The following is a 27,227-nucleotide window of genomic DNA, read 5'->3' on the forward strand; positions in this document are numbered from 1 at the left end:
GTGATACCAATATTGGCACGGTGAACATGGCACAGTTGAAGGATAGATTGAAGGAAGGAAAATTGTAATGTTCCGTTTGTTCAAGTACCTGATAGTGAGTTTTTGAATGTTGAATGACCGTATGGAAGAGTTGACAAGAAGGTTGAATGATTGACAATTTTGCTAGGGACAAATGTAGCAGTTGGAGTACGGATCTTGGGAGACCGTACGGGAAGGTTGGAAGTTTGTACGGGGGAAGGACATTGGAGGTCGTACAGTGTAGCAGCTTATAGGAAGCCGTATAGAAGATGTTTGGCAGAGTGAAGGATGTGGTTCGTATGGTATTGTGGGGAGGATGTTCAATGGAGTGAAGGAGACGATATGGTGGTGAGGTGGGGTGTGTGATGAACACAGAGTTGTCCGTACGGTAGGGGGAAGGAAACATATGATATACGGATGAAGGGAAGAAGAATGCCCAAACAAGTAACAAACTTATAGATCCGAATGCACCCAAAGAATGAAGATTGAATATGAATAACTCTCAATATATATATTTGCCAAAAGATGATGCTCCGATTTGCTAGATCTGAGTGAAGTGTTACAGGCAACGAAATAGGGTGAGGGTTAATTCCCACCGAAACTAGATAAACCAAATAGGGAAGGTCTTTCACTTCCGAAATGGTGAACAATAAAGAACTCCAGCAGGAATTTGCAGTACAAAGAAAATAATCCAAATTGCATACCTAAAGACTACCTACAAGCCGTGTTTAAATACCTGTCGGGGGAAACTTTTCGAGGCTGTTCAAAGATAGATGATGACAACACAAACTACGGAAACAAAATAAAAATGGGTTCGAGATATATTAAATCAATTGGCCCAATTACAACAGCTTAATTAAAATTTATTTTATAACGGAAATATTACAACAATTCCCCATGGCGAAGAAGACCTACAAAAGCGGAATTATACACGCGACGACTTTTCCTCCTACTTTGCCTTGTCCAGAATTGGTAATGGAGTGTGCATCTCAATTTGATATTGTGACCAAGTCCTTTTTTGATGAGGGGAAGAGAGTGTTGGCTAACATTAGCGGTCAAGTGGTCGAAGAAGTATTCAATATTCCCCAGCATAAAAGCATGATAGTGGTAATGATGGATCAGGTGGCCAAATTCTTTCAAGATAATCAGGAGGCCTACTTCATTCATCTAAAGCAGAATTGGTTACACAAAGGCAAGAAGGGAGTTACCAAGTCGTCAAAGCTCACCAGGTCAGATTTCAAATCAGGTGCTTCTCAACCGAATCATGGGTGTGGCTCAAGGTATGCAATTCGAGAATTGGATGTACTATTTTATTGATGAAATTGAAAATGGAAAGAGAAAATTTGATTGGGCTAGAATTATAAGTGAAAATTTAGAGTTGCAACTTAGGATAGTGCAAAATAAAAAACAATTCTATATGGGATCCTATCTTTTCTTTCCGATTGCGAGGCTATATGAAAATCCTGGACTTAAGGCCTTAGGAGTGATTGACAATGGGCCAGGGCAATGTTTGGTGCATGAGTGCTATCCACAGCTTCATTTGCACAACACCAAAGATTATAAGATGTTTTATGATGCCTTTGCCATGAAGACAGTAAGAATACTACAAGGGACACCTGCTAGGAGGCTCTCATTGGAAGCGGAAGCAAAAGTTAAGAATTATGGGAGATCGTTCATCCAATTTTCGCAATTCACATATATTAGAGTAGCAGGATGTACAATTTGACCCAAGAGACTTCCAAGGTACCCACCTGACAAGATAGTTTTGATGGAGTTGGCTAGGCAACTTGAGCATTATGACAAGATGATGAAACTTAAAGATGAGACAGGGATTCTCATTTGGAATAGGCAATGATACTTGCCCCAATCCTGTCGCCTTTGCAGTTGCAGAGGAGTTAGAATAGTATCATCTAGGATGGTATAGAGCAAGACAGGGATTCGATCCTAATGTTCTTATCAAGGCATTTCACGAAAATACATTCAAATATATTCCTACTATAGAAGATATTTGGGCCAATGCACAGGATTACTTTCATGTGAGGAAGCTAACTTTCCCAAGATTGTCAGTGGGCATGATGAGGGCAATTAGATGGAGAGGCCTTGATATTCCCAAACAATTGGAAGATGATGAAAATCTGCTAAGAAAAGATTATGATATAGTGGATGGAATAAAATTGGGTCCAGTGGATTGGGATGATCATCAGGATCCTTCCTTAGAGGCAGTTACAAGGACAATTGATCTACACACCAAGTTGTGGTACAATGAGAAGTTAAGGCAATTACAAAGTCGGAAGGTATGCTTTACTTATGAGAAGATGAAACTTGAGGAAGAAGGTCCAGCAGAGTCTATTGGATAAAAAGGTGGGGGCAGTAGCCGACAACAAAGAGCAGTTAAGAGCAAAAAAAAAAATTTGGAGGTTGAGAAAATTAAAGAACATTGGGAGCCTCCAACAAAGAGACAAAATGGAGCGTCGTCAAGGGAGAGCATAATTGAGGCTAGGAGCGAAGAGGTTAATACAAGTGGACAAAGGGTCTTGGTAGAGGTGAGCTCTGATTTAGAATCAAGTGGTTACAGTGATAGTACCGAATACTCTCCTCTCTCGGAGAACCAACATGGAGATGGTATGACAGTCACTAGTGAAGAAAAGGATAGGCAAATTGATATTGAGGAAGTAACCCAGTCACCTGAGGCTGTTGGTGATGCTTCGCTAGTCGAACCAAATCTAGATTTGGGGAGATACACTGCACCATTATGGTTAAGGCAAATGCTTATGCCAAGAGGCGAGGTGGTGATTGTTTGAACAGTTGAAGATATTCAAGGGTTAGTGGAAGAGGAGGATAGTGAGAAACATAAACAAATTTCAAAAACGGTGGCAAAGGTAATCAAGAGTGATGATAGGAATCACCGAAAAGTTTAGATTGTTATACCAAAGGCTAGCGAGGCAGTGGATGAGATTGTAGCCTAGGAGTATGAGATAGTAGAGCATAACTTGGGAAGAATCACAGATGACATGGAATGTGAGGAGATCCAGGAAGGCATGGTTTCAATTAGAGAAAGGTTGAGGAAGGCAAACGAGAGGATTGTAAAGTTGGAGGCCGAAAACAAGTATTGGAGAGATTGTCAGCCCATCCAACAGTTGCATCAGGCAGCCCTTCCGCAAGACAACGGGAGCAACATAGAAGAGATATCAACTCAGCTGCACAAAATCAAGGATTGGATTAATGATATAATTCAAGATGGGCAAAATTTCTTTTCTTCCTTTATCTTGACATTTAGGTCATTGGCAATTATTAGAGACAAATTCAAAACATTTGAAGGGGAGTGGCAGGATTTCCTTCTAGTCAAGGACCTAGCCATTTTCAGGCTATGGGCATTTATTGGGTTAATGGAGAGGTATTTGGAAAGAACCAAGTTGGTCGATGAAGGAGGAATGAGTACGGTGGAGTCTTGGTATGTTGCCTTGACCATCAATTGAGGATACTTGAAGAGATACGAAATGAGATTGCACAACACAGCCCAGGCGTTGATACCTCCATTTCAACCATGTTGGGCGATGTTGGGGTTGCACTTGATTTTGAAGATATCAAAGAGGAGAATTTCAATGAGACACAGTTAAGATCGAGATTGGATGAGTTGGGGAGGGTTGCCATCAAGAAGAAGCATTTGGGCACCCTTGCCTCCCTCATTGCCTTTATCGGATATGCGAAAGAATATGAGAAAGATCATGAGAAGACATTGCAAGTAGTGAGCAACATGATGAATTCAGTTGAGCTCAAGATGAAGCACACGCCTTGCCCTCCCATAAAGGAAATTAACAACAGGCTAGCCAAGTTCATTTCCTTGGCTAAAAAGATGAAAGAAAATGGTAGAATTATATTAGAAGATCATTTGATGTAAGCCCAAGTAGCAAATTCTCCTTTCTTCTTGGGTAGGATAGGTGTCTGATTCTGATCGGCTAGCAGTTTGGTGCCTTCTCATTGGTTACCACTTTTCCCTTTTTTTTCATTGGTCCATTGATGAGGTGGCATCTTCTTATTTGTCGATGGGGTGGCAACCCTAATTAGGGTTTTTGGGATTTGATTTGGATCGTTGATTTTGCCTCTTAATCTCTACCATTGGTTGTAATTTTTGCCCCTATATAAGGCCATTTTCTCTCATTTGTAAAGGGTTGAAGAAAATTGTTATGTAAGATAATACCAAAATTACTTCTCTTATCATTGTTGTGACTTGCATGGTGATAAGAACACTTGGTGTTGTTGCATGGTTTCTACTTCCAAGGGTTGAAAAAAATTGTTGCTTAAGATAATACTGAAATTGCTTCTCTTATCATTGTTGTGACTTATATGGTGATTAAGAACACTTGGTGTTATTGCATGGTTACTACTTCTAGTAGTTAAAATTAAATTTCATTGAAGTTGTTAAAGTAGATTTTATTTCAAGAAAGTTGTTAAGCAAGAGTAAGAATAGATGGATAGTTGTATGGTGATATTAGTGGATGTTTGATAGGGATCCATAACCTAGGCCACTAGCATCCTAGCAGCTTGTTAGGAAGCCTTGTGTGGTAATCTAGTGTTTATTCCCTTGAATCATTGCATCTATAGAGGTAGCATTGCTGGTAGGCTTTCATCAGATTTGATCCCCGTCCATTTGCTAATCTTTCCATCCATAGAAGTAGAAGTAAAGCAACAAGTAGTTCAATAGTTGGAACTCATTCAAGAAGAAAGTTAGAAAATTAGAAGCATTGTTGGTGAACATACCCTCCATCATCACCATCAACATCATTTGACCCTAGAATACATTACAAGGCTAGATTTCATCACCATCACAGTAAAAGTTCGACATGCTTGAAAGAACAATGTAAGCCCGCTTACATGATTAGTTCCAGCAAATCACATTAATATAACTAAGTTAGTATCCACAGGTGTAAGGAACCTTGGAGTTTTTCTCATGGTCTTCATGAGTATTTACTTTTCAAGAGAAGGTTGAGTGTTTGATATTCCATATCAAGTATTCAATTCCTATATGTTATTTAGTGGTACAAAATTGACATCAACAGTGTCCCAGAACACAGATCCAATGTCATTACTTTGCTATTGGAATCCTCATTTCGTAATAGCCCAATCATTAAATAAGATAAATTTATAACTTTATTTGGGGTCCCGATTGATTTTTGTATATCTTGGGCCCATCTTTAATTTTCCGTGGGTGTAGGTGTTTGTTGTGTGATGTGTTGGCACGTTTCGCCCTCGGGAGTTTTCCTTTGACGGGGTATATATGTCCATCGGATTAGTTGTTGTAGGTATGTGAATTTGGATTATTTAAATTTGTACTGCGAATTCTAATTGAAGTTTTGCTTGTCTCGCCATTGTGGGAGTGAAAGACTTTCCCTTTTTGGCTCACAGGTGGGACTCAACCCACACCCTATATTCTTGGCTTGGATGTGGCAAATCAGAGTGTTATTTATGTTATCATTGTTTCCTGGAAAATATATATATTGATTCAGATAATGTGTGTACACTTTGTATTTGTATTGATATCTCTGTATTCAGTCAATTGCATTGTCATTTAAGGAAGCACAATTCCTCAGGCCTATTTCCATTCATTTCTCTGTGCTCGCAATATCATCCTTTGGCAATCATTATTCCGCATAGTTTGCACTTCTATACGCTATCAACCCTCTAGCTCGTATGGCCAATAGTCCGCACACTATCGACCCTTTCGTCTATACAACCAATTGTGCATACGCCACTAGTCCCTTTCGTCAGTACAATCGATAACCTCGTACAACATCCTTGCTGCACTGTTTCCTGCCACCGTAAGACATCCATTCCCTTTGGATCGAGTTCCCCTTCGGATCAAGATCCTCTTCGGATTGATTTCCCCTTCGGACCGAGATTTCCTTCAGATTGAGAACCCCTTCAGGTTGAGATCCCCTTTAGATCAAGGTTCCCTTCGGCTCGAGATTCCTTTTGGATCGAGTTCCCCTTTGAGTCGAGATCCCCTTTGGACCAAGATTCCCTTCGGATTGATTTCCCCTTTAGATCAAGTTCCCTGGATTGAGATCCCCTTTAGATTGAGATTGCCTTTGGACCAAGATAGCTTTTAGACAAAGATCGCCTACGACCAAGATCATCTTCAGAACATTACAGTGGTATCAAAGCTAGTGATTCTGCCAGCTTGTGGAAGTGAATGCAAGTTTATACTCGAAGGAGAAGACAAGATCACCTTGTTCGTAGAATGACGGATCCCCAAGATCCTATGATAGAATTCCTGATTCTTTTTAGAGAGCTCAGCAGAAACCAATTACAGATCAACAAAACCCAAAGGCTTATGTAGGAAACATTACAAAAATTGGCCGAGGGAAAGACAACGGGAGAACAAAATGGGCATAGCGACAACTCTATTAGAAGAAGGACAAACTCCTAATCCTCTTGCTCTCAACCTTCGATACACGTCTTCCTTCTAAGGATGGAAGCACCAGGCAAAGAAAGAGAGCCTAGTTTTCAGGAAATGCAAGAACAACTTTGAGAAGATTGGAGGAACATGTATATGGAAGGTGATATATCCTACAAAGACTATGTTGATCTAAGAATGAGATATTCAGGTGGGAAAGGTAAACTTATCACCATTTGATGGATCTGGAGCCATCACTGCACAAGCATGGGTTTTGAAGGAAGACACCTATTTTCAGCTCAACCTAATGCCCAGAGAGGAAGCAATCAAGTTCGCAATGCTCCATCTGGAAGGAGTGGTGGCACTACGAATTGGTCACTCTTAGCCATGACCAAGTGACCTCTTATGTTGAGTTCACTGAGAGACTCATTGATCATTTCGACGAGAAGAATCTTGAACTAAACTTCAAAGATCTGGCATAGCTAAGGCAAATAGGTACAATAGACAATTACATCACAAAGTTCCAAAGGCTATCAGTACTCATCGTAGACATCTCTAAGAGCCACCAAATTGTGTTATTCATGGATGGGTTGAGGGAGCCCTTGAGAGGCTGGATCAAAGAGTTCAACTTGTACACACTCAACGAAGCTATTAAGAAGGTGCGTGACATGGCCGCATCTTCCTCCAAAACCCACATAGCTACGACAACACCTTCCCCACAAGAAGACAGAGACAAGGATCCAATTCAAAAAAAAACCTCCGCAGGATGAAGACTCTCGACAAGAGCTCTAAAGAAAAAAACTTTGTTTCACGTGCAAGGAGCCATGGGGACTGGGTCACCGTTGCCTTGGGAAGGGAAAGATTCATTACATTGAGGTGTTTCCTGATGATGACAAAGGACAGGTATCTAAAATAACTGGTGAAGAAATTAACCAGGAGGAGAGAATAAATTCCCTCATACAAAGAGGGGGTTCCGTTGCTACCCTCACTACAATGGCTGGAAGTAGCAACTTCAGGGTTTGTGGCACACTTCATGGAAAACAATTCACAGTCATGATTGATAGTGATGCCACACTCAATTTCATTGATTCATCATTGATCACTAGTAAGGGCTTGCATGCAGTAGAGCATGGAGGATTCGAGGTTAAGGTTATCGGAGGAACCTTGTTACCTTGCGGTCACGTGATCCCATGTCTAAACATTTCCATGGGAAACTATACTTTGATAGATGATTTCTTCGTCATAGATTTGGTTGACACTTGACATTGATATCATATTGGGCATCCAGTGGATGGAGACCCTTGATCAGTACACCCAAAGCTTCAAGAGGATGGACTTTTCATTTGAGACAGATGGCAAGAAGGTGTTGCTAAGAGGAATGTCAAATAAATGACCGAGGGAAGTCACAATCAAGAAGATGGAGGTCATTTTTAAACATGATATGATCCCAAAATTTAACTTCGATGCTGTGGTGGCAAGTAAAAACATGACAGTCAACACTTTACCCCATTGCTTGGATGATTGGCAGGCCCATCTGTTGTTTGAGTACTCCAAGAACACTTTTGCATGTTAGCTAATGGATGGCTATATACATGATTAAAGATACAAAGTGATTAATGATATCATTTACTACGGTGATAAGATCTACTTGATGCCTGACCCCAAACTAAAGAAGCAAATTACAAAAGGTTTCCCAAAATCGGAATTACAATTGCTTGAGGACAAGCAATATTTGGGACTATAGGATTGTAATATACCCGCCATTAAATAAAATAACTTAATAACTTAATTTGGGGTCTCGATTGATTTTTGTATGTCTTGGGCCCATCTTCAATTTTCTGTAGGTGTAGGTGTTTGCCGTGTCATGTGTTGGCACGTTGTTTCTCCTTCGGGAGTTTTCCTCCGATGGGGTATATATGTCTGCGGATTAGTTGTTTTAGGTATGGGAATTTGGCTTATTGAAATTTGTACTGCGAATTCCAATCGAAGTTTTTCTCTTCTTGCCATTTCGGAAGTGAAAGACCTTCCTTATTTGGCTCACATGGTTTCGGTGGGCTTCAACTCTCACCCCATTCTGTTCTATATTCTTGTCTCGGATTTGGCAAATCGGAGTGTTATTTTTGTCATCATTGTTTCCTAGAATATATATATATATATATATATATATATATATATATATATATATATATATATATATATATTGATTCAAATAATGCATGCACACTTTGTAGTTGTATTGATATCTCTATTTTCGGTCAATTGCATTTTCATTGAAGGAAGTACATTTCCTTAAACCCATTTTCATTCATTTCTCTGTGCTTGCAGTATCACCCTTTGGCAATCATCATTCCGCACAGTTTGCACTTCCATACGCCATCAACCCTCCAACCTGTATGCCCAATAGTCCGCATGCCATCGACCCTTCAGTCTGTATGGTCAATAGTCTATACGCCACCACTCCCTTCTACTAGTACAACCAATAACCTCATATGACATCCCTACTGCACCGTATCCTTGCCACCATATGACATTTGTTCCCTTCGGATTGAGTTCCCCTTTGGGTTGATATCCCCTTCGGACCAAGTTGCCCTTCGTGTTGAGATCCCCTTAGGACCGAGTTCCCCTTCAGACTGAGATTCCCTTCGAATTGAGTTCCCCTTCAGACCGAGATTCCCTTCAGACCGAGTTTCCCTTTGGATCGAGATCCCCTTTAGGTTGAGTTCTCCTTTAGATCGAGTTCCCCTTTGGATCGAGATTCCCTTCTAACTGAGTTACCTTTCGCACCGAGATTCCTTTCGCACCGAGATTCCCTTCGGACCGAGATCCCCTTCTAACTGAGATCCCCTTCGGTCCATGATAGCCTTCGGGCAGAGATCACCTACGGCCAAGATCATCTTCGGAACATTACAATTCAGCTGAAAATTCAACTCCTCGTCCTAGTTCTGGGCTCTCTGACTAACATTAGTCTATTCTTCTACAACCACTCTCTTGGGCAGCAAATGGAATTGTAGGTACTTGAGATTCTTTGTTATATATAACTCTTGTTTTCCAATTTTTAAATTGATAGAGACATAATCTCACAAATTTCACCATCTCAGCAGAGAACCCTTAAATTCAACGCAGGTTGGGACTGAAGTTCTGAGATCTATCTCTATGAGGAATTGGAACAAAACATTCTTGGCCTTCATGTCTTTCTTTTATTCTCTACCACAAGCCTATTGTCTATTAAAAAATAATTATTCCTTCTGCAATCAAAAGGGCCTTTTCCTTGGCCTTCACAAAGTGGATGTTATATTGATTGGCCTTCTTGTTCTGCTTGAAGACATCGCACCAGGTGAAAGTGATGTTGTGTACATGCTCCTCGAAGCTGACTGGGAAGCACAACTCCATTGTACAGAGTCCTGTAACAGCACCTTCTGCCTGTATCTTATGTACCCATATAGTTGGGTAAAAAAATCCTCAACACCTTTTACACCTCTTTCCACAACTCCTTTACACTTTCCAAATTCTCTTGTGCCTCTAGCCTTCACGTAGTGCATTGTCACATACTTCCCCAGCGACATTTAGAAATCGATTGACCCTGTCTTCTTCTCATGCCCTGTTCTGGTCTGGTTTGTTTTTAATGCCCATTAAAATGAAGGTTTCAACTCTCATTCCCTGCTTGCTTTGGACTCTTACTTGGCTCTGATACCAATTGTTAAAATTAGAAGTTAAAATGGAAACCACAAAACAGAGAAAATAGACCAGATTTATAGTGGTTCACTACAAATGTGGCTACGTCCACACCAAAGAGGAGAGCAGATATTTTATTGAGTCATTCCAGTTTGCATCTTGAATACACAAGGCCTTGTCCCCATATTTATACATTAGTCTTCAAGGGAAGACGGAGAGACAAATAAGAGGAATATGAAATGAACAAAAATGACATTTGGATTTCACATCCAACACAGATTTTTCAAATTTTGCACACTTGAATATATTATGACCCTAAATGCACGGTCTGGATTTTCGAATCTAGTTACTTACAAAGGTGGCATTTGATCATCCCTCACCATGCCGGTCATTTCCTTTTGATAGATTGGCTTTGTAGATGAACATGGGTTCTATTTTACCTTTTTCTTTATCATTGCCCTCAGCCCTTCCTCCAGGGAAATGCTCCTTGCACATTCAATAATTGGAGTGCAACGAGCTTAGTCATAACAGGTGATGAGTTGTAATTTTTTTACTACGTAAATTTATAAATGATTTATAGAGAAATGTACATTTTATTGTCAATACATGCATATTTTGGCAATTCTAAGAGGTTTATTCAAGTTTTACACAAATATTTAATAAAAATCAACCAGCTGGCAAATCTAATTTTTGAGTTTTTATCAAGTTTTTGTAAGTCAACCAAAAAATAGCCAGCAAAAATATCTGCTTCAAAGTCTGAACTCTAGTATTACTGAATGAATTCATTATTGTCTGAATTTTAATGCAAGGTCAGAGAAGACTAAGATTGGAAGTGCACTGAGTGGAGCATTGGTGAGCACGCTTGTGGCACTTGCAGCTAGCAATTTGGGACTAGTGGCTCATGAGGCTCCTGCATATCAAGTGGTGAATCAATATTTACTCCCCTTGGCAGTGCCACTGTTACTGTACACTGCTGACATGCGCCGAGTCATAGCTTTGACTGGTCGTTTATTGATAGCTTTTTGTCTTGGATCAGGTGATCCTGTCAATAGATTTATTACTGTTTGATAAAAATATTAATATTATGATTTAACAGCATAATTTTGAGTCAAACTTATTGGCTTATATTCCACAATTAATAGATTGCTCTACTGATGATATTTTGGGTTCAATTATATATTTGTAGCATAAAATTTTTACTTGGTTTTGGAATCTAATTTTAATAAACTTATATAATTTTGTAAATAAGAATTACTAAGCTTTTCTTATATGGAATTATTTAAAAGTCATCTCTTATTTGAAGTAAATACTCAATAAAATATTTTTAGGCATGTTAAGTCCCAGTGATATGAACACTATTTTTTCTTGATCCGTTATTAATCCCTATTGTCAAAGGGAAAAGAAAACTGTCAAGTAAGGGAAATTGGTGTTTTATTGCCTTATAATGAACGAATGGAAGACATGTGCACAGATCCTTTGGATTGAGTTAGGAAATTCAGATGACTTTTAAAAGTAAAGCAAAATTTGAGTTAGGGAGTCCAGAGGACTTTGAGGAGTGAAATAAAAGTGAACGAGATACAATAAATAGACTTTGGATCACAAGGGGGTATGCTAACATACTTGATACAAAGTATTATAGATTCATTTTAGTTGCTGCAGTTATGCATTTAGTATACTATAGGTCAAGCTTACTTAGGTAGGTTGTTTACTTAGTGTCAGTTATGCATTTATTATCCTATAGGTTAAGCTTATTTGTGTAGTTTGTTTATTAGGTTCAGTTATGCTTATCCTTTTTGCAGTGTGAGGTATCACTCTCCTCTATAGGTGTTCCACTCTGTTTTTTGGAGTAAAACATGTTGCATCATTCCTTGGGAATTGCACTTCTTCAAGGGCATGTTGTCATCTTTTTTTGGTTTTATTTTTTTATAAATGTGTTGTTTTCTTCACATTTTTATGAACGGATAGTTAAATTTATTCATTGTGTGTTGTAGTCATTCCTTTTGTATGTTGAAGCTATCATTTCTTTCAGAAAATAGGTTATTATAAATAGCTTTAAGGCATTTGTTCTTGGGTAATATGGCCTGTGAAATCATCCAAGTAGATAGCTTTTCTAGAAGTCCCATTTTCATCTCTAATTTATGCAACACAAAATGAAAATGATATGTATAAATGTCTCCATCCATCGATCCATGCATACACATATACACGCATGCACAGTACATGATATTGTGTCAGCTGGGACCCTTGTGTATTACTAGACTCAAGCACATGTTGAAAACACAACATATCTACATAGGGCCCAAGTGCCCCCATAAGTGGAGCATTGTTGAAGCAGTGCACTAATCTTATGTTTTATACATTTGGAGAGAGAAAACTTCAATAAAGCGGAAGTTTTGGTCTATAGTTGAATATATATCTTGTGGTCCATAGTTAAATTTTGGCTCCTTTTTTGCTCTTTTCTAATCTTTTGCTTATCATTTTACTTTTTAGTATTATATTAGTTTTAAGCTATCCTTCTTTTTTATTGGTGTAAAATCATTATGGAGCTATACACGCGTGATTAGAAAAACTTGCAATTACATAAATCATGGAATCATGTTTTTCAGGAAGTTTTCTTATGTAGTGGCTTTTAGGGCTCTTCTCTTTTTGTGTTCTTGTGTTCACTGTGATGAATTGATTACAAATCCCTGTACTCACATTATAATGTTTTTAACATGGGAAATTGTTGGCATTTTGATTTGTCACTTCTGTGGCAACACAAAACATAACAACAATTGAGGAGAACCTCTCATCAATTTGTAGGGGAAGCTCCTTAATTTAATCTACTTCTATATCTAAAACTTAGAAAATAAATTGACTTATCTGTTTATGACCTTATATTTTAGAGGACAAGACTTGAAATCTTCTATCTCACCAACAAATCTTTTAGTTTTAATTTTTAACATGTAATGATTCGAAGAAAAAATAATTTTGTAGTATGAGCATTTTATCAAATGGCTCATATGCATACCTCATGAGGAGTTTTCTGATTGTGGTGGCTGTAACAGCTGGTTTTGTGTTTTTCAGAATGATAAATTGCATGGCAAGTACGTTAAGATTCACAAAGCTAAAGATATTTACTCAAACATAGTTCAACCCTTTTTTGCAACAGGGAATGACAGTAATGGATTTAACAACTTTTCTGTTCTTATGCAAGATAAATACATTTGACTGTCTCTAACCTTAAAATAGAAAGTAGATTGGGAACTGCAGATGTTAGATGCAGCAATCTCTCCGTCCACATCCTTTGCTAAACCTCTAGTTGAATTCACAATTTCCAGTGGCATTGTCCAAGTTTCAAACAGTCCCAAATAGCCTTATGTCCCTTTTCCAAGCTGCTCCAACCTAAATGACAGACACAGGAAATTTTTTGCTTCAGCAAAGAATCTCTAAGTGCTGCTTCTACTTACCAATCAGCTTTAAGCAATCTTAAGATCCACATCAATGTCTGAAGACTGAAAGGTTCATTGATCAACAAGAACCTTTCTCTTGCCACCAAGGAGGAAATACATATACACCTAGCAGCGATAAAACTCATGCCTGACAGCAATAAAGCCTTACACCCGGTAGAAATAAAATTTACAATCTTACTCTCAACAATAGACAATCTCCAAAATACGTCTCTCATGCCTGTTACAAGAAATCCTCACTCTAGCAATAGTTTGGATTCAGTAATATATATCATCAAGCCCTCAATAATGGCATACCAAACATGGTGCTTGAAAACAAACAATTAAATGAGTCTTTCACCAACTATCAGAGAAATAATAATTTTCTGGATGCTGGGAAAACTCCAAAAACTTATCCAAACTTCCATCACTAAAGCTCATGTGTGAAACTTGTGTGCTTTCACTCACAAACCTTTATGTGGGAATTGAAAGCTTGAATGGATTTCATAGTATCGGCTTTCAAGGATCTTGCACCACCAAATCCAATCTTCATGGTAGGCTTTTTGTTGTAGGATTATACTTAGACAAACCTGTTGAATCTCCACAACTGCGGTTTTCAGAAAATATCAAATATCTACAATCCCAACCGACTCTCTTCATCTTCGTTTAATAATCTGGAAGAATATATTTGATATTCACTTTTAATAATAAACCCTTTGGAAGGTAACTTTTAAATAAATTAATAAAGCACTTTAATAAAGTGACTTTGTAATATTCACTTTTTCAAATAAGGCCACCTCTAATAATATATTTAAAAGTCACGTTTGAAGAATTTCCATGAAAAAAGTGATTTCACAATCAACTGAACACAAATCACCTAGAAATATCAACTTGAGACAAGTTATTTAATTAAATAAATTATATCTCCTTACCATTGAGGTCGAAAAAGGGGACATTACAATTCTGCCTACCTAAAACATTGCTTGGTCTCCAAGAAATTTGAATCTATATATGCCAATACCAGTATTCCAAATCAATCTTATGAATGCCACACTATAAACGCATTGCTCCACTCTGATACGATTGAAATCAGAAAATCTATCATCCTGTCTTATTCTGTGAAGCAATCCAATAATCATACAAATTTGCTGATCCCAAACCTTTGTATCTTCATATAATCTGAAGGTGAAAGGATAACAATAGCTCATCAAGTCATCAGCATCAGTTTCCCATCTCAAAATTAGTATTATTGACAACCATTTGAATTGTTTCTCTTGGACTACCTTCCAAATTTGATCAATATTGGTAGCCATAATCTTCTTGTGATACCTGTAAAGTCCTACACCTATCAAAACACATCTATCTTGCCAATCCACTTATATGTATGCAATTGAACTTGAGTGGTGGCTGATTTTCATGGTGATATCAGGACTAAGATTTAAATTATGATCCATAATTCTTTAAGGTACACTGCTACTCTTCAGTATGCTTGGCTGGTGATCCCTTGTATAATTACTCAACGATGCATCAACTAGATTCAAGATATTGCATACTTCACTTGGAATCTGTGGTCTTATGAGTGGATGGTTTTCCATCTGAAAATGCATCCTCATTGTGATCCTCATGAATGGTTGTTTCTCTAGATAAATCCATTTATAAATCAAATAGAACACTCTTTCCCATGGGTTTCTGTTTGGAAGTTGAACTGATACACATTAGTCATCGGAGACTAGCCTTCGGCAACTGAACTATCATCAATGAAGTGAGGTAAGTTTTCATCTTTATAAGGCTACAAGCTGATTTGAAAGCTGTAACATACTCCACCTCATCATGTTTTTTGTTTCTGAAAATGTATTACTAATCTCAACAGCTTTCTCATTTGCAGACCTTCATATAATGTTTCAATAGTTGCCAATTTTGCAAAATTTAGATCAGCATACCCTCCAATTTCTGCATTGTCATGAAGATCCAAGTACTCTTCTTCAATTGGAAATGAACACGATCCTTCAGGATTGGATTCCTCTTTTTGAGTTTCATTGCAAACATTCTGAAAAGGTGGCATGAAGGGACTGAAACTGTAGAGTTATATCTCTCTATTTTTGTTTCTCTTCCATAGAATTACTTCTATTTCTAATGGTCACTCTTCTATGTTTCCATGTTTCCATATTCTCTCTCTGTTCAATATGGAAACTTTCTCTCTCTTTAGAATGTTTCTATTTCTCTCTCTTTGTTTGTTATAGAAACATTCTTGTGTATACTTGTATATATAGATCATTTATGATCTTTGTTTAATAACACATTCATTATTTTACCATAATGTCTTTTCTGAAAAATAATATTTTCATTATTTAATTTTCTTGAGTTATTTTTTGAAATAGGTTTTGAAAATCTTTCATTTTTTCATAAAATTTTAGACTCAAGATTTTCAACATCCTTTTCTTGGGTGTGTTCCAAAATTTTTTTGCAGGGATTTTTTCTCCAAACCTAACTAGGGTTTTAGCGTTCTCATTTTGGGCATTATTTTTGGTTTGGAACTTGTTTATGGCATTTTTTTCTTGAGTTTTCCGGGGACTGTTCTTCTCCTAGCTGGTGTTGTTCTGGATGTGTCTGTCGGCTTTGCCTAGTTGCATTTTTTAGGCGCGATCTTGCCCTTTTTTTGAGATTTTATTTCTGCACATCGGCACCATTTGACTATTTTTTTTGCTCGCCCTTTCTTTGCAATTAACAACCATTGTTTGGGGCTTTTCAAATTGTTGTTACCTGCATATCTACTGCTATTGGCGCCATCTAGGGTTTTCCTACAATCTTTGATTTGCAGCCAACAGTTTCGTTTTCCACCATTTGTATAGTCAAATCTGCAATTTCTTGGTTTCTCTGAAAATGGCTAGGGTTTCTTTTAAAACTCTCAAGTGCTTTTTCATTTTGAAAAACTTTTTGTAGATCCCAACTAAGGTCGGTCTTTATTTTTTTTGGGTGCATCATTTTCCATGCCTCAAATTTTGAGCCAGTGGATTCAAAATCTAGTTTTAGATTCTTTTTGGGTTTTTCAAGCTCTCTTCTAGGTGTCCTTCCATTTTTTTGGGTCTTTCGTCAATTTGCCTCAAGTTCGTGCCTTTTCATTTATTTATTCAAAAAAATGTGTCATGGTATCTTTCATCAATCTTCTCTTGGAAGGCAGTTAGCAATTCAACAGAAGAACTACAACACCTAGAAGCAGAGAATGATGACAATCTTCGAGTACCATTGCCTTGAGGCGCTTATTTTAGGTATCGAGACTCATCCTGCACCCTGATCTGCCTGAGTCTGTGTTTTATGCCTTTGAGGATTTGGCTGCAATTTTTTTGTTTTGAAGTTAGATTGACCATTAAGGGAGGGTATTAGAGTTAAATCTCTCTATTTTTGTTTCTCTCTCTTCAATAGATTTACTTCTATTTTTTTATAGAAGCATTCTTGGGTATACTTATATATAGATCATTTATGATCTTTGTTTAATAACACATACATTATTTTACCATAATAGAAATTTCTAGTAGGATCAAAATCAGTATACTGCTCTACTGAAACGTTTGGAAGACGATTTGATAATCTTATTGTTCTTCTCAATTGATAAGTAAGGCTTAAGCATTTCTGGATGCCCTAGAATGTGGTTGGATACTTCTGATCTTCTTGAAAGACTTGCAAGAATTGGGTCATGAGGTCCTAGTATGTCTTCATCTTCGGACTTTAACTACTCAATAGCCTGCTCCAACTGTTATGGATAAGTGCTTGTCACATTTTAGAAACAATCTGAGATTTATCTTTTTTGTCTTACTCAAAAGTAACCAGCAAGCAAGCAATCAATCAGTCTGAAAATTATCTTTTCAGTCTTAGTAGAAACAAACCGGCAAGCAAACAATCAATCAATCAGACAAACATCAACTTTTCAAGCATCAACCTTCTAGCATCAAATCATTCAAATTTCAATCATTAAGATATCAATAATTCAAGCATCAATTCCTACAAGCATTATTCAAGCATGCACACGTCAATCCTTTAGGAAATGACAATAAAGAGAAATCAAGCAATCGACAATAATCTAGCAAATACATTAAGGTATTGGTTTTTAATTCTAGTCAGTACTTGTGAATGAGATGGGGTTTGGGCCCATGGGGCAGGCTAAGATTGGAAGGATAGGGTCTTTTCCTACCCTTTGGCAAGCTAGAGATGGTGTCCTTGGTATTGTCATTGGATAGGGTTTGGGCTTACTGGGTTAGCTAGGGTTTGGAATGATCAGGTATTTTCTTACCTTTGACAAACGAGAGGCAGGGTCCTTGGTTTTGTCACTGTTGAGTTAGGTTGGAGGTCTTTTAGCTGAGCAAATTTACAAAGTATTTTTGGAGAATTCATGACTTGATCAATTGAGTGATTTGATTGTTTGAGTATTATTGATCTTTGACAAGACATTCTAAAGGATGATTATTGCATGAAATCAAGATAAAACCCATCTTCTGAATTATTCATAGAATCTAAGAATTATAAAGTGAAAATCATAATACAATTTCATCATTTTTGTTAAAGTTAAGATAAACACAATGCATTTCTCTTATTGAGTTGGAATAACTGGGGGCAAAAAACAGGAATATCTCGAAAGGGACACTACATTCTCTTGACAAGCAATTAGCACTGCTTCCAGCTTGTTCTTTGTGTATTCTCGTGGCTGAGGTATAAGGAAGGGCATTCTTGTCTACTTAGATAGCCTTCATGATAGTTCCAAGCTCCAACAAGTAGGTTTTGTGAGAAGTATCCACCTTGATCAATTCGTTTGAAGCTACATTTCATGGATAGTGGTTGTCTTACACATTTGTGATTCTGGTCATTTTAGACTGTGCTTAGGTAGTCATTTTGTTGAATGAATATGCATTGGTCTTCAGGTCTGGTCTATAGGTGTCATGTAATAACAAGGAATTTCACATAGTTGTATAGTCCGTGCTCATTCTTAAGTACGCTACTCTTTGGTAAAAATATTCTACAAAGCATTTTCAGAAAGATATTCTCATTGTCAGTTGTGATACTACACTATAACTTGAAGAAGATGTGCATGTTGCTTATTTGTTGATTGAGAGTGAATCAATTTGATCAATACTGTGAGTGCTTGCTTTATATATCTAAAATCTTTCTATATCAGACCAGCTTAGTATATTTTCAGAAGTCTGTGTGAGATTTGTGTTGCTCATTTTCTATTTTTGTTTGTTGTTAACAGTTGCAACAGTCATAGGGACTTTGGTTGCTTATTTGTTGGTACCCATGCGATCTCTAGGTCAAGATAACTGGAAGATAGCAGCTGCTCTAATGAGCAGGCATATTGGTGGAGGTAATCACAGCTTGATATAGACCATCAGCTCTAGAGGTCTAAATTGAAAGAGGAGATTTTGGGTAGAGCATTATTTCTAACATTCCAAGTTTATCCATAGCAACATACATGTCATGTTAATGTTCTTATTCCAGATGAATAATGGGGTCGTTATAAAATTTTGTTAGAGCTTCTAATCTACCTATTGTGCTTTGTTTGCTTCATCAATAACTAGCATAATAGATGTGTACAATTTAATAATTGGGAAGCACTAATTATTGTGTGATCGATAAATATAATTTTGTAGTTGGAAAGTATGCTTGTGTAGTAATAGATCTGTATATTTGTCATAAAACCTTGTCTATACTGCTTAGCAATATTTGCAGGCTTTTTTAAAATTTCAATTGTAACTTTGCATGGGACTCACCCTTGTTGTACTCAAAAATTTATAATATAGAAAATGAGTTCCAATATGAATAACCAGAGTTGTGAGCTACAAAGGTTTTTATAAAACACACAGGACTTTCATAGCTATCAAGTATCAACAAAAACATCAGCTCCGATGACCAGATACAGCAGAGTCCATACAAACAAACTTAAAATCTTTAGCCCTAATGGTCAGATTTTGCAAGCCCATATATTATCTAAAAAAACCAAACACCTAGACTGAATGAAAAACTTTGTTGTTGATGTTCATATCAAGTAAATGCAACATCACACACATTTTGTGGAGTTGATGAAACAACCACAGTAGCTAAGAATCATTTGCAAGCAAAACACCTATCGCACAAAATAGATCAAGCAAAAATAATATACTCCGATACCATGTGGGAATAGATGTAATAACCACATGAGCCAATAATAATATGCAAGCAAAACACCCATCACACAAAACATATCATGCAAAGATAATATGCTCTATAACAATCCTAGAATTCTGTATTGACAGTACAAATAATGAATTGGGATATAATTACAATGAATGGATGATTGCTTTATAGAAAGCAAGAGATATCCTAATCCAAATTTAGGAGTAAAGCAATGCAAAGTACTGTTGTGATGTTTTCACACCATCGCCCCAAAAACTTTGGGGACCCCCTTTTTTTTGGATTGCCTTTGCAAAATCTCATGAAGTTGTCCAAAAATTGTCAATCTTAGAAAATTTTACTTCTTGGACACCTTTGGGTCAAGAGGGAGGAGGTTAAATTTATTTTTCATCCTATTTTAAGCTTGATTTACCGGAATGACTAATTTTATCTTTAGGCCGAACAAGTATCAAAGAACAACACTTGGCAAGATAAAATTGTAAATTTTGTACTCAGATGATTTAAAAAAAAAAAAAATGGATATAATTGTATAAACCATAGTGCCAAAAATTGCCTTAAAATCATTGAAATTGCCGATTTGGCGATAAGATTCATGACTCCCATTTTTTTTTGAATCGAAAATCGTTGTTGGTGATTTTTTCATGTGAATCGTCTGAATTGCCAATATCGGCGATTCATGGCAAAAATGGCCAAAATTGCTATCAGGTATCGCCAAAAATTGGCTGCGGCAGCAAGCATGAAAAGTTGGACTTTAAAAAAAAAAAAATGTTTTATTTGCTTTCTAATTTGTCTTTCCTCTTTGTTATAACCCTAAAGAGCCATCTATTTGCATAGCATGAGTAAAAGAGAGGAAGAGTGAGAGAGAAGAAGAGAAAATAAAATCCATAGTTTTCTAACCGACAAGATGGAAGAGCACCAAAGAGATCGGAAGTCCATCTAGGGAGGCCATAAATTGCATTGGGAGCATTAAGAAGTCAATATCAACACTCCTCAAATCATTTGCAAGAGGTAAGTGCTGGTTTTTTTTTTGCATGTTAGTGTATTATGCATTTTTTGTTAAATTTTTTTAGTGTTCATTTGCAAATTTTGAATGTTTTTTATTTTTACTAAATTGCAAACTAGGGTTTTGTTGTTTTGTAGCTTTTGTTTATTAGTTGCAAACTTTGATATTTTACATGAATTTTTTTATTGCAGCAGCCCTTTGTTTTCATTTTTCAATTTCCACAATAGGTAAAAAAGATGAATGCTGGAAATATAATGAAGATGTCATGTCCCCATTTTCGGAGGCAGTCTGATTTAATTAATTTGGTTAACTTGGTTGTCCAAAATAATGAATATTTTATGAGGACGACTAATTAATCGTTTTAATTAAATAAATAAATTATTTATAAAGTTATCAAATAAATAAATATTAAAAGGTAACTTTATATTTAATTAATTTAATATAGTGACTTGAATTATAAAATATTTAATAAAGTCACTTAATAGATAAAATAAAAAATGTTCTAGAAGTCTCTGGAGAAGATGGAGAGAAAAGAATAAATAGGCACCCCGGGGCTCCATTCGAATCAGGCAGTTGTTTATCTCCCTTTGATTTCAGATTGTAATTCAATCACAGTTGAATTGTGGAACCTAGGGTTTCTGCAATTGTCACAATTGGCCATTGAGAACGATAACTCTCAATCGGTACGCAATTTTGAGGGTGTGAAATATCATCTGAATTATTGCAGATTGGAAGTGACATTACAGTCATTTCATCGGGGCAGAATTTGTGGCCTAAGGCCAAATTTGGAGTTCAGCATTTTATCCAAGCAGGGTCTGTAGCATTTAATTTGGATTGTCGAAGTGACAGGCAAGACTCCAAATGTTAAATCGAAATTTATTATGAGGCAGTAATCTTTACTTCACAACTTGTGTGCTGCCATCTCTCGATTCAGGCGCTTCTTCCTAGTGTGGAATCAGTAATCGCACAAGGGTTAGATTAATCACCCGATTTTGAGATCAGAAGGCAGAGGCGCATTTGGTGTTTCCAACCGGCGTCGATTTCCTTCGCAACCAGCTGTCTCGACTTCCAACAATCTGGGTGCCTTCGCAAATCGCGATTTGATCTAACATTATTACAGTCGGATAACCAAATTAAGGAGAAGAAATCGTATGAGTCCAAGGATATCGATCTCAGTTCAAGGATATTACTTAGCCGTCTGTATAAATTTGCGGGTGGAATTTATCTCAATAACAAAGCAATCTTGATCAAGTCTTGGCAACTGCATGTTCGATTAGCATTAAAGCGACTCACTTATAAGCCAGAACGATTGCAACACCTGTCTCGGTTCAGACCCAAGCTGGATCGACACCTCAAAAATTGAAGAAATTGAGCACGGGTTCGAATAGAGGGTGGCAGATTGGTGGCATCAGTTGGGCACCATCTTTAAAGGTTGTGAATTCTAAAAAAAAAGTGGCGCAAATACAACAGTATTGGTAGGCGGGATGAGAACAACTTGATTCAATTCAGGCTATGATAACTGGAAAAATTCTGCACAGACCCGTGTCTCAGCAATAACACTTCCATCAGTTTGGGCGGGCCATAATTCACCAGTAAATCTCATCAGTAAGATTGCAGCCAAGGAGAAATACCATTTCAGGGGTTCACGTTTATGAAAACTCCAGGTTCTTGATGTTACTCCTATTATTCAGTTAAAGACTGAACATATCTAGATACTGTTATTCATTCGCTATTACCAATGAAACTTGTAACAGACTAGTTCCTTAATGCAAAACACAATAAGATTTTCCTGAACATCGTTAGTACCACTAATATTCATTATAGCTATCTTGTTTGATGAATTGTTTGAAACATTGCATCTTTTCGCATTTAACGGTTGCATATCAAGTATTTGACAGGTTGCCACAGTTTAGTTTAGTGTGATTCAGTGGCCTTTAAAGTAAGGGTTATTGCAGTGGCATCAGGGTTGTTGGCAAAGTGTTTGTCGAAATGTCAAATCACTGAAGTACGAGGATTTTTAGTGTTGGAAGTAGTTATAACCTGTTGGGGTTATTTCAGAAGAGTTTCTTGGAAGAATCAAATATCAAACAAAATGTATATTTTGTAAAGAAAAAATAAATTCCGGAGGTATCTATAGATTGAAATACCACATTGTTGGCATACCTGGCCATGATGTCATAGTTTGTACTCATCAAACTGCCGAGGCAAAACACACTTGTTTAGTGGCATTAGAAATAATTGAACAAGACAAGTTGAATAGGAAAATGCAACTTGAAGGGTTAAGAGGTATTGGCTCCCGTGCTCCTGCATCCGTAGCCGCATCTACATTTGCATCTGCATCAGCTTCCACATTTGTAGGTTGTGTTGGAGAGGGTTCTTCCAGGCCTCCTTTTCGTCCTAGTTCTAGTGCTCATGCGAGTGTTAGTGGTAGTCGATCTTATACTGAGACAGAGTCCAACACCAACCTATTGCGGCCTAAAGTGCAGAAAAATAGAATAGATAGTTACTTTGTGCCCCACACTACTCTTGGCTCCCAACCCACGCTTGAGGGCATGGGTTTGAATAAGGAGATTCATGATGCTGCCAGAAAAGAGATTTGCAAATTTTGGTACTTTTGCAACATTCCATTTATTGCAGCCAGATAATTGATTTTTTTTTCTTTGTTTTTTTTAAAGTTAAAAGTAAAAGTAAAATTTTAATTATATCTACTTGTTTTATGATTTGAGTTTTTGACATCTAAATTTCTAATCAATATCATTATCTATTTGTGACAGGGCTCCTTATTTGCAGAAAATGATAGATGCAGTTGTTGTTTGTGGTTCGGGGTTTAAAGCCCCAACTGAGGTTGAGTTGAGTGGATACCTCTTGGATGAAATGGTTGAGGATATGAGGCATGAGCTTGAGGACAACTGAAAGGAGTGGATTGAAAAGGGTTGCACCATCATGACTGATGGTTGGATAGATAGGAGGGGAAGAACACTCCTCAATTTTCTTGTATCCTGTGGAGGTGATTGATCATTCTACTTTCTTACATACATAATTTTGAATCGTGATTGACTATTTCAAATTTTGATTTGTTGATTGCTAATTATAATTCGTTGTTTTGTTACTTTTAGGATATACCATGTTCCTCAAATCCATTGATGCTTCTGCTCATGTAAAAAACGCCACATACTTATGTGAGGTTATTGAGGAAGTCATAGCAGAGGTGGGGGAACAACATGTGGTGCAATTGGTGACGGATAATGTAGCAAGTTATGTTGTTGCAGGTGAACTTTTAACTTTTCAAGTTTTGAAAATAAATTTATTTGAATTTTGAACTTTTTCTAATTCTAACTTAGAATCTCTAAGTTTCCTAAGTTCTAACATGTTTGAAATTTGAATTTTTAATTAACTTAAAATTGTTGTAGGTAAACTTTTGATGAAGAGGCACCCCACTGTATTTTGGGCCTCTTGTGCGACACACTGCATTGACATCATGTTGGAGGAAATTGGCAAACTTGAGTGGGTCAAGTCATGTATGGAAAGGGCAAAAAACATATGCAAGTTTATTTATAATCATTCATTTGTCCTTAGCACAATGAGGAAGTACATAGGAAATAAAGAGTTAGCTCGTCCACGGATCATGAGGTTTGCCTCAAATTTCATCACCTTGCAATCCTTGTTGACATCAAGGGATGATTTGAGGAGCATGTTTGTTGGGCGGTAGTGGATTTCATCTTCCTATGCTGCGACCACTGCAGGGATAGATGTGGTGGATTGCATATTTGATGATGATGGTTTTTGGAAACCTGCTAGAGAAATCCTTAAGGTAAATTTATTGCAATTTAACATTTAATATTTTACAGTTTACTATGCTAATTGTTTAATGATTTAGTTTTACCTTAAGTTATATTATTGAATTATTCTATATTTAAGTTTTGACTCAATTTTTTGTTTTACTTTATATGTAGGCCACAGAGCCCCTTGTATCTCTCCTACGAATTGTTGATGGGGAGAAGCCCTCTATGGGCTACATATATGAGGGCATGGATAGGGCCAAGGAGGCCATTAGAGCCCAATATGCAGGAGTGCAGGAGAAGTATGCCCCTATTTGGGACATCATTGATAGGAGATGGCAGAATCAACTCCATAGACCCATCCATGCAACAGCTTACTTTTTGAATCCAGCATTTCGTTTCCGTCTTAACTTCAAGGCGGATGAGGAGGTTCTCACCGGATTATATACAGTGATCCAGAGGTTGAGTACTGATGAGGATAGTAGTGCTGCAATTATTGAGCCCGATAAGTTCAATAATAAAGAAAGGCCACTTTTCTCTAGCAGGATGGCCATAGATGCTCGAGAAACAATACAGCCAAGTAAAAATTAAATAATATATTCAATGTTCATGAATCTAGATTCTAAATTTAAAGTTGATTATGTAATTTTAGAGTTAACTTGTAATTTGTAATTTGTAAATGAGACTAATTGTTTTTATTTTTCCTTATTTTAGATGGATGGTGGCAAATGTTTGGGGCCACAACCCCAAAACTTCAAAAAATTGCCATCCGTATTCTGAGTCAACCAAGCAGCGCTTCTGCATTTGAGCGCAGTTGGTCCATGTTCGAGCACATCCACTCAAAGAGGAGAAACAGGTTGACAGTGTAGAGGTTGAATGATCTTGTCTTTGTTCATTACAACCTTCATCTTAGGATCAAAATGATTTTGGGCACCGACTCCTCTTCGATCATTCTGGAGGAAATCGATCTAGAATTAGAGTGGCTCACAGAGGTTGTGGATCCACTCTTCACCGAGGAAGATCGTGCGTGGGTTGACTAGGTGGATATAGAGGCTGAGGTAGCTAGAGCATGTTCTTTAGGCATTGGTAGACGCACATGCGCACGCACAGACACAGACCCTAGCTACGTTCGTGAGCCCATCTTATATGCGGGAGATATGGTTCGGTAGTCCTCTAGGACCTACATTAGACGCCTTGCTACTACGCAGACTGGATACTCAGAGGCTAAGGTTGAGGCTGCAGCCGAGCCTGAGGATGATGATGACTACGAGCCTGAGGCTTGAGCTGGAGCTTGTTTTTATATTTTGTTTATAGATATTGATACTGAATCATTGATAGACATGTGTTTCAAACTTTGATGTATCTTCAACGTAGATTCTTACATACATTAATGATTTGATGTCTTATGGATCATCTTACATACATTCTATGATTTAAATCATTATGATCATTTGATTTCTATTTACTTCAGCTAGTCTACAATTTACATTTTAGATAACATAGTTACGTATGTGATGGATTTTATGTTCCAAACTTCCATGTTTATGTATGTTAAGTTTTAATTTCTATTTGATGGTGTTATAGTGTGTTTAAGTTATATTCAATAAAGGGTGCATGAAATAGGTTTTAAATAGTTAAAATCTTTAAATTTAAAGGGTTTTTTCAAATTTGCCGATTCATCGCTGATTCATTGCCGATTCATGATTCGATTCGGCCTTGCCAATTCCGATCCGATTCTGATTCATGTTACTTTGGTATAAACTTGAGTAATTTTCAAAAAATGAAATTTTTGTTAGATTTGGATTTTTTGGAAAATTTTGAATTTTTTCGGTGATTTTTTTTTTTTGTGATGGTGAAATCAAATTGCAAAATCGATTTTGGATTATAGAGATGATTTATTTCTGTTAAAAAATTAAAATTGCATAGCAAAACCAATTTAGATTAAATTGCAAAAATTGGCATTAAATGGATTAAATCTACCTTGAAGATTTTAAAATATTTAAAGAAATTAGTAATTTAAAATTAACAAAATCAATTTTGGCTTGCCAAATCCGATTTTTAATGACATATCGATTACTAAATTATCATTAAATGAAAATGTTTAGCAGCTCCAAGGCTTTATTTATTTTATTTTTGCAATTTTGGTCTAATCGGCAATTTAAAAATGCAAATTTCATTGTGGCAAAATAATTTTTTTAGCTTATCATTTAATCCGGGCCAGAATTATGCATTAATTAATTAATTAATTTTCCCTCCTAGGTGCAAGTCGGCCAGCTAGAGAAGGCAAGTGAATTGGGTATAAGAGGGATCTCCTTCCCCTTACCTCCTCATTCATTCCATCCTCCTCATACATGCTTGGGTGAATTTTGAGGAAGGCAACAATTTTTCTTAAGGAAGGTGATTTTTTTCCAGATTTTGGCATTCTTGCAAAGGTGGATTTCCATTGTTGGCAATCTGATTTTTTTCCATGAAGGTTGCATTTCTGCCCTAGGCAACTTCTTGTGGCAAATCAAAATTTCTTGCCCTAAGGCGATTTTTGTGGAGCCGAATTTTTTGTGGAGCCAAAATTTGTGGAAGACAAAATTCTGATTTTCTAGAGGGGCGAGATTGGACAATTTTGTTGGTAAAGAAAACAAGTGATAAAGTCTGATTATTTTGGCACATGCATGGGCAATTTCAAGTGGACAAAATTATGATTTCTTCAGCTAAGGCATCAATATTTGCAAGGGGCTTGAAATTCTTATGTCTGATCCAAAATTCAAAAGAAAACCCGGCCA

General features: G+C 37.0%; 1 protein-coding gene across 2 annotated transcripts in view; it reads left to right on the forward strand.

The window, feature by feature from the left end:
• The window catches only part of LOC149576058 (uncharacterized), a 156,032-nt gene that overhangs the window by 9,057 nt on the left and 119,748 nt on the right, over nucleotides 1-27,227 (forward strand). The window contains exons 2-3 of one of the 2 annotated variants that reach the window (XM_089816191.1): nucleotides 10,894-11,120; nucleotides 18,752-18,862. In XM_089816191.1, coding sequence (XP_089672317.1) covers nucleotides 10,894-11,120; nucleotides 18,752-18,862 — 338 coding nt within the window. The remainder of the gene's footprint in view (nucleotides 1-10,893; nucleotides 11,121-18,751; nucleotides 18,863-27,227) is intronic. The other variant, XM_089816193.1, reaches the window with a different exon arrangement.

The sequence above is a fragment of the Cupressus sempervirens genome, chromosome 1, assembly GCF_028749045.1.
Source record: "Cupressus sempervirens isolate cs-2001-9-10 chromosome 1, ASM2874904v1, whole genome shotgun sequence".
Taxonomy (NCBI): domain Eukaryota; kingdom Viridiplantae; phylum Streptophyta; class Pinopsida; order Cupressales; family Cupressaceae; genus Cupressus; species Cupressus sempervirens.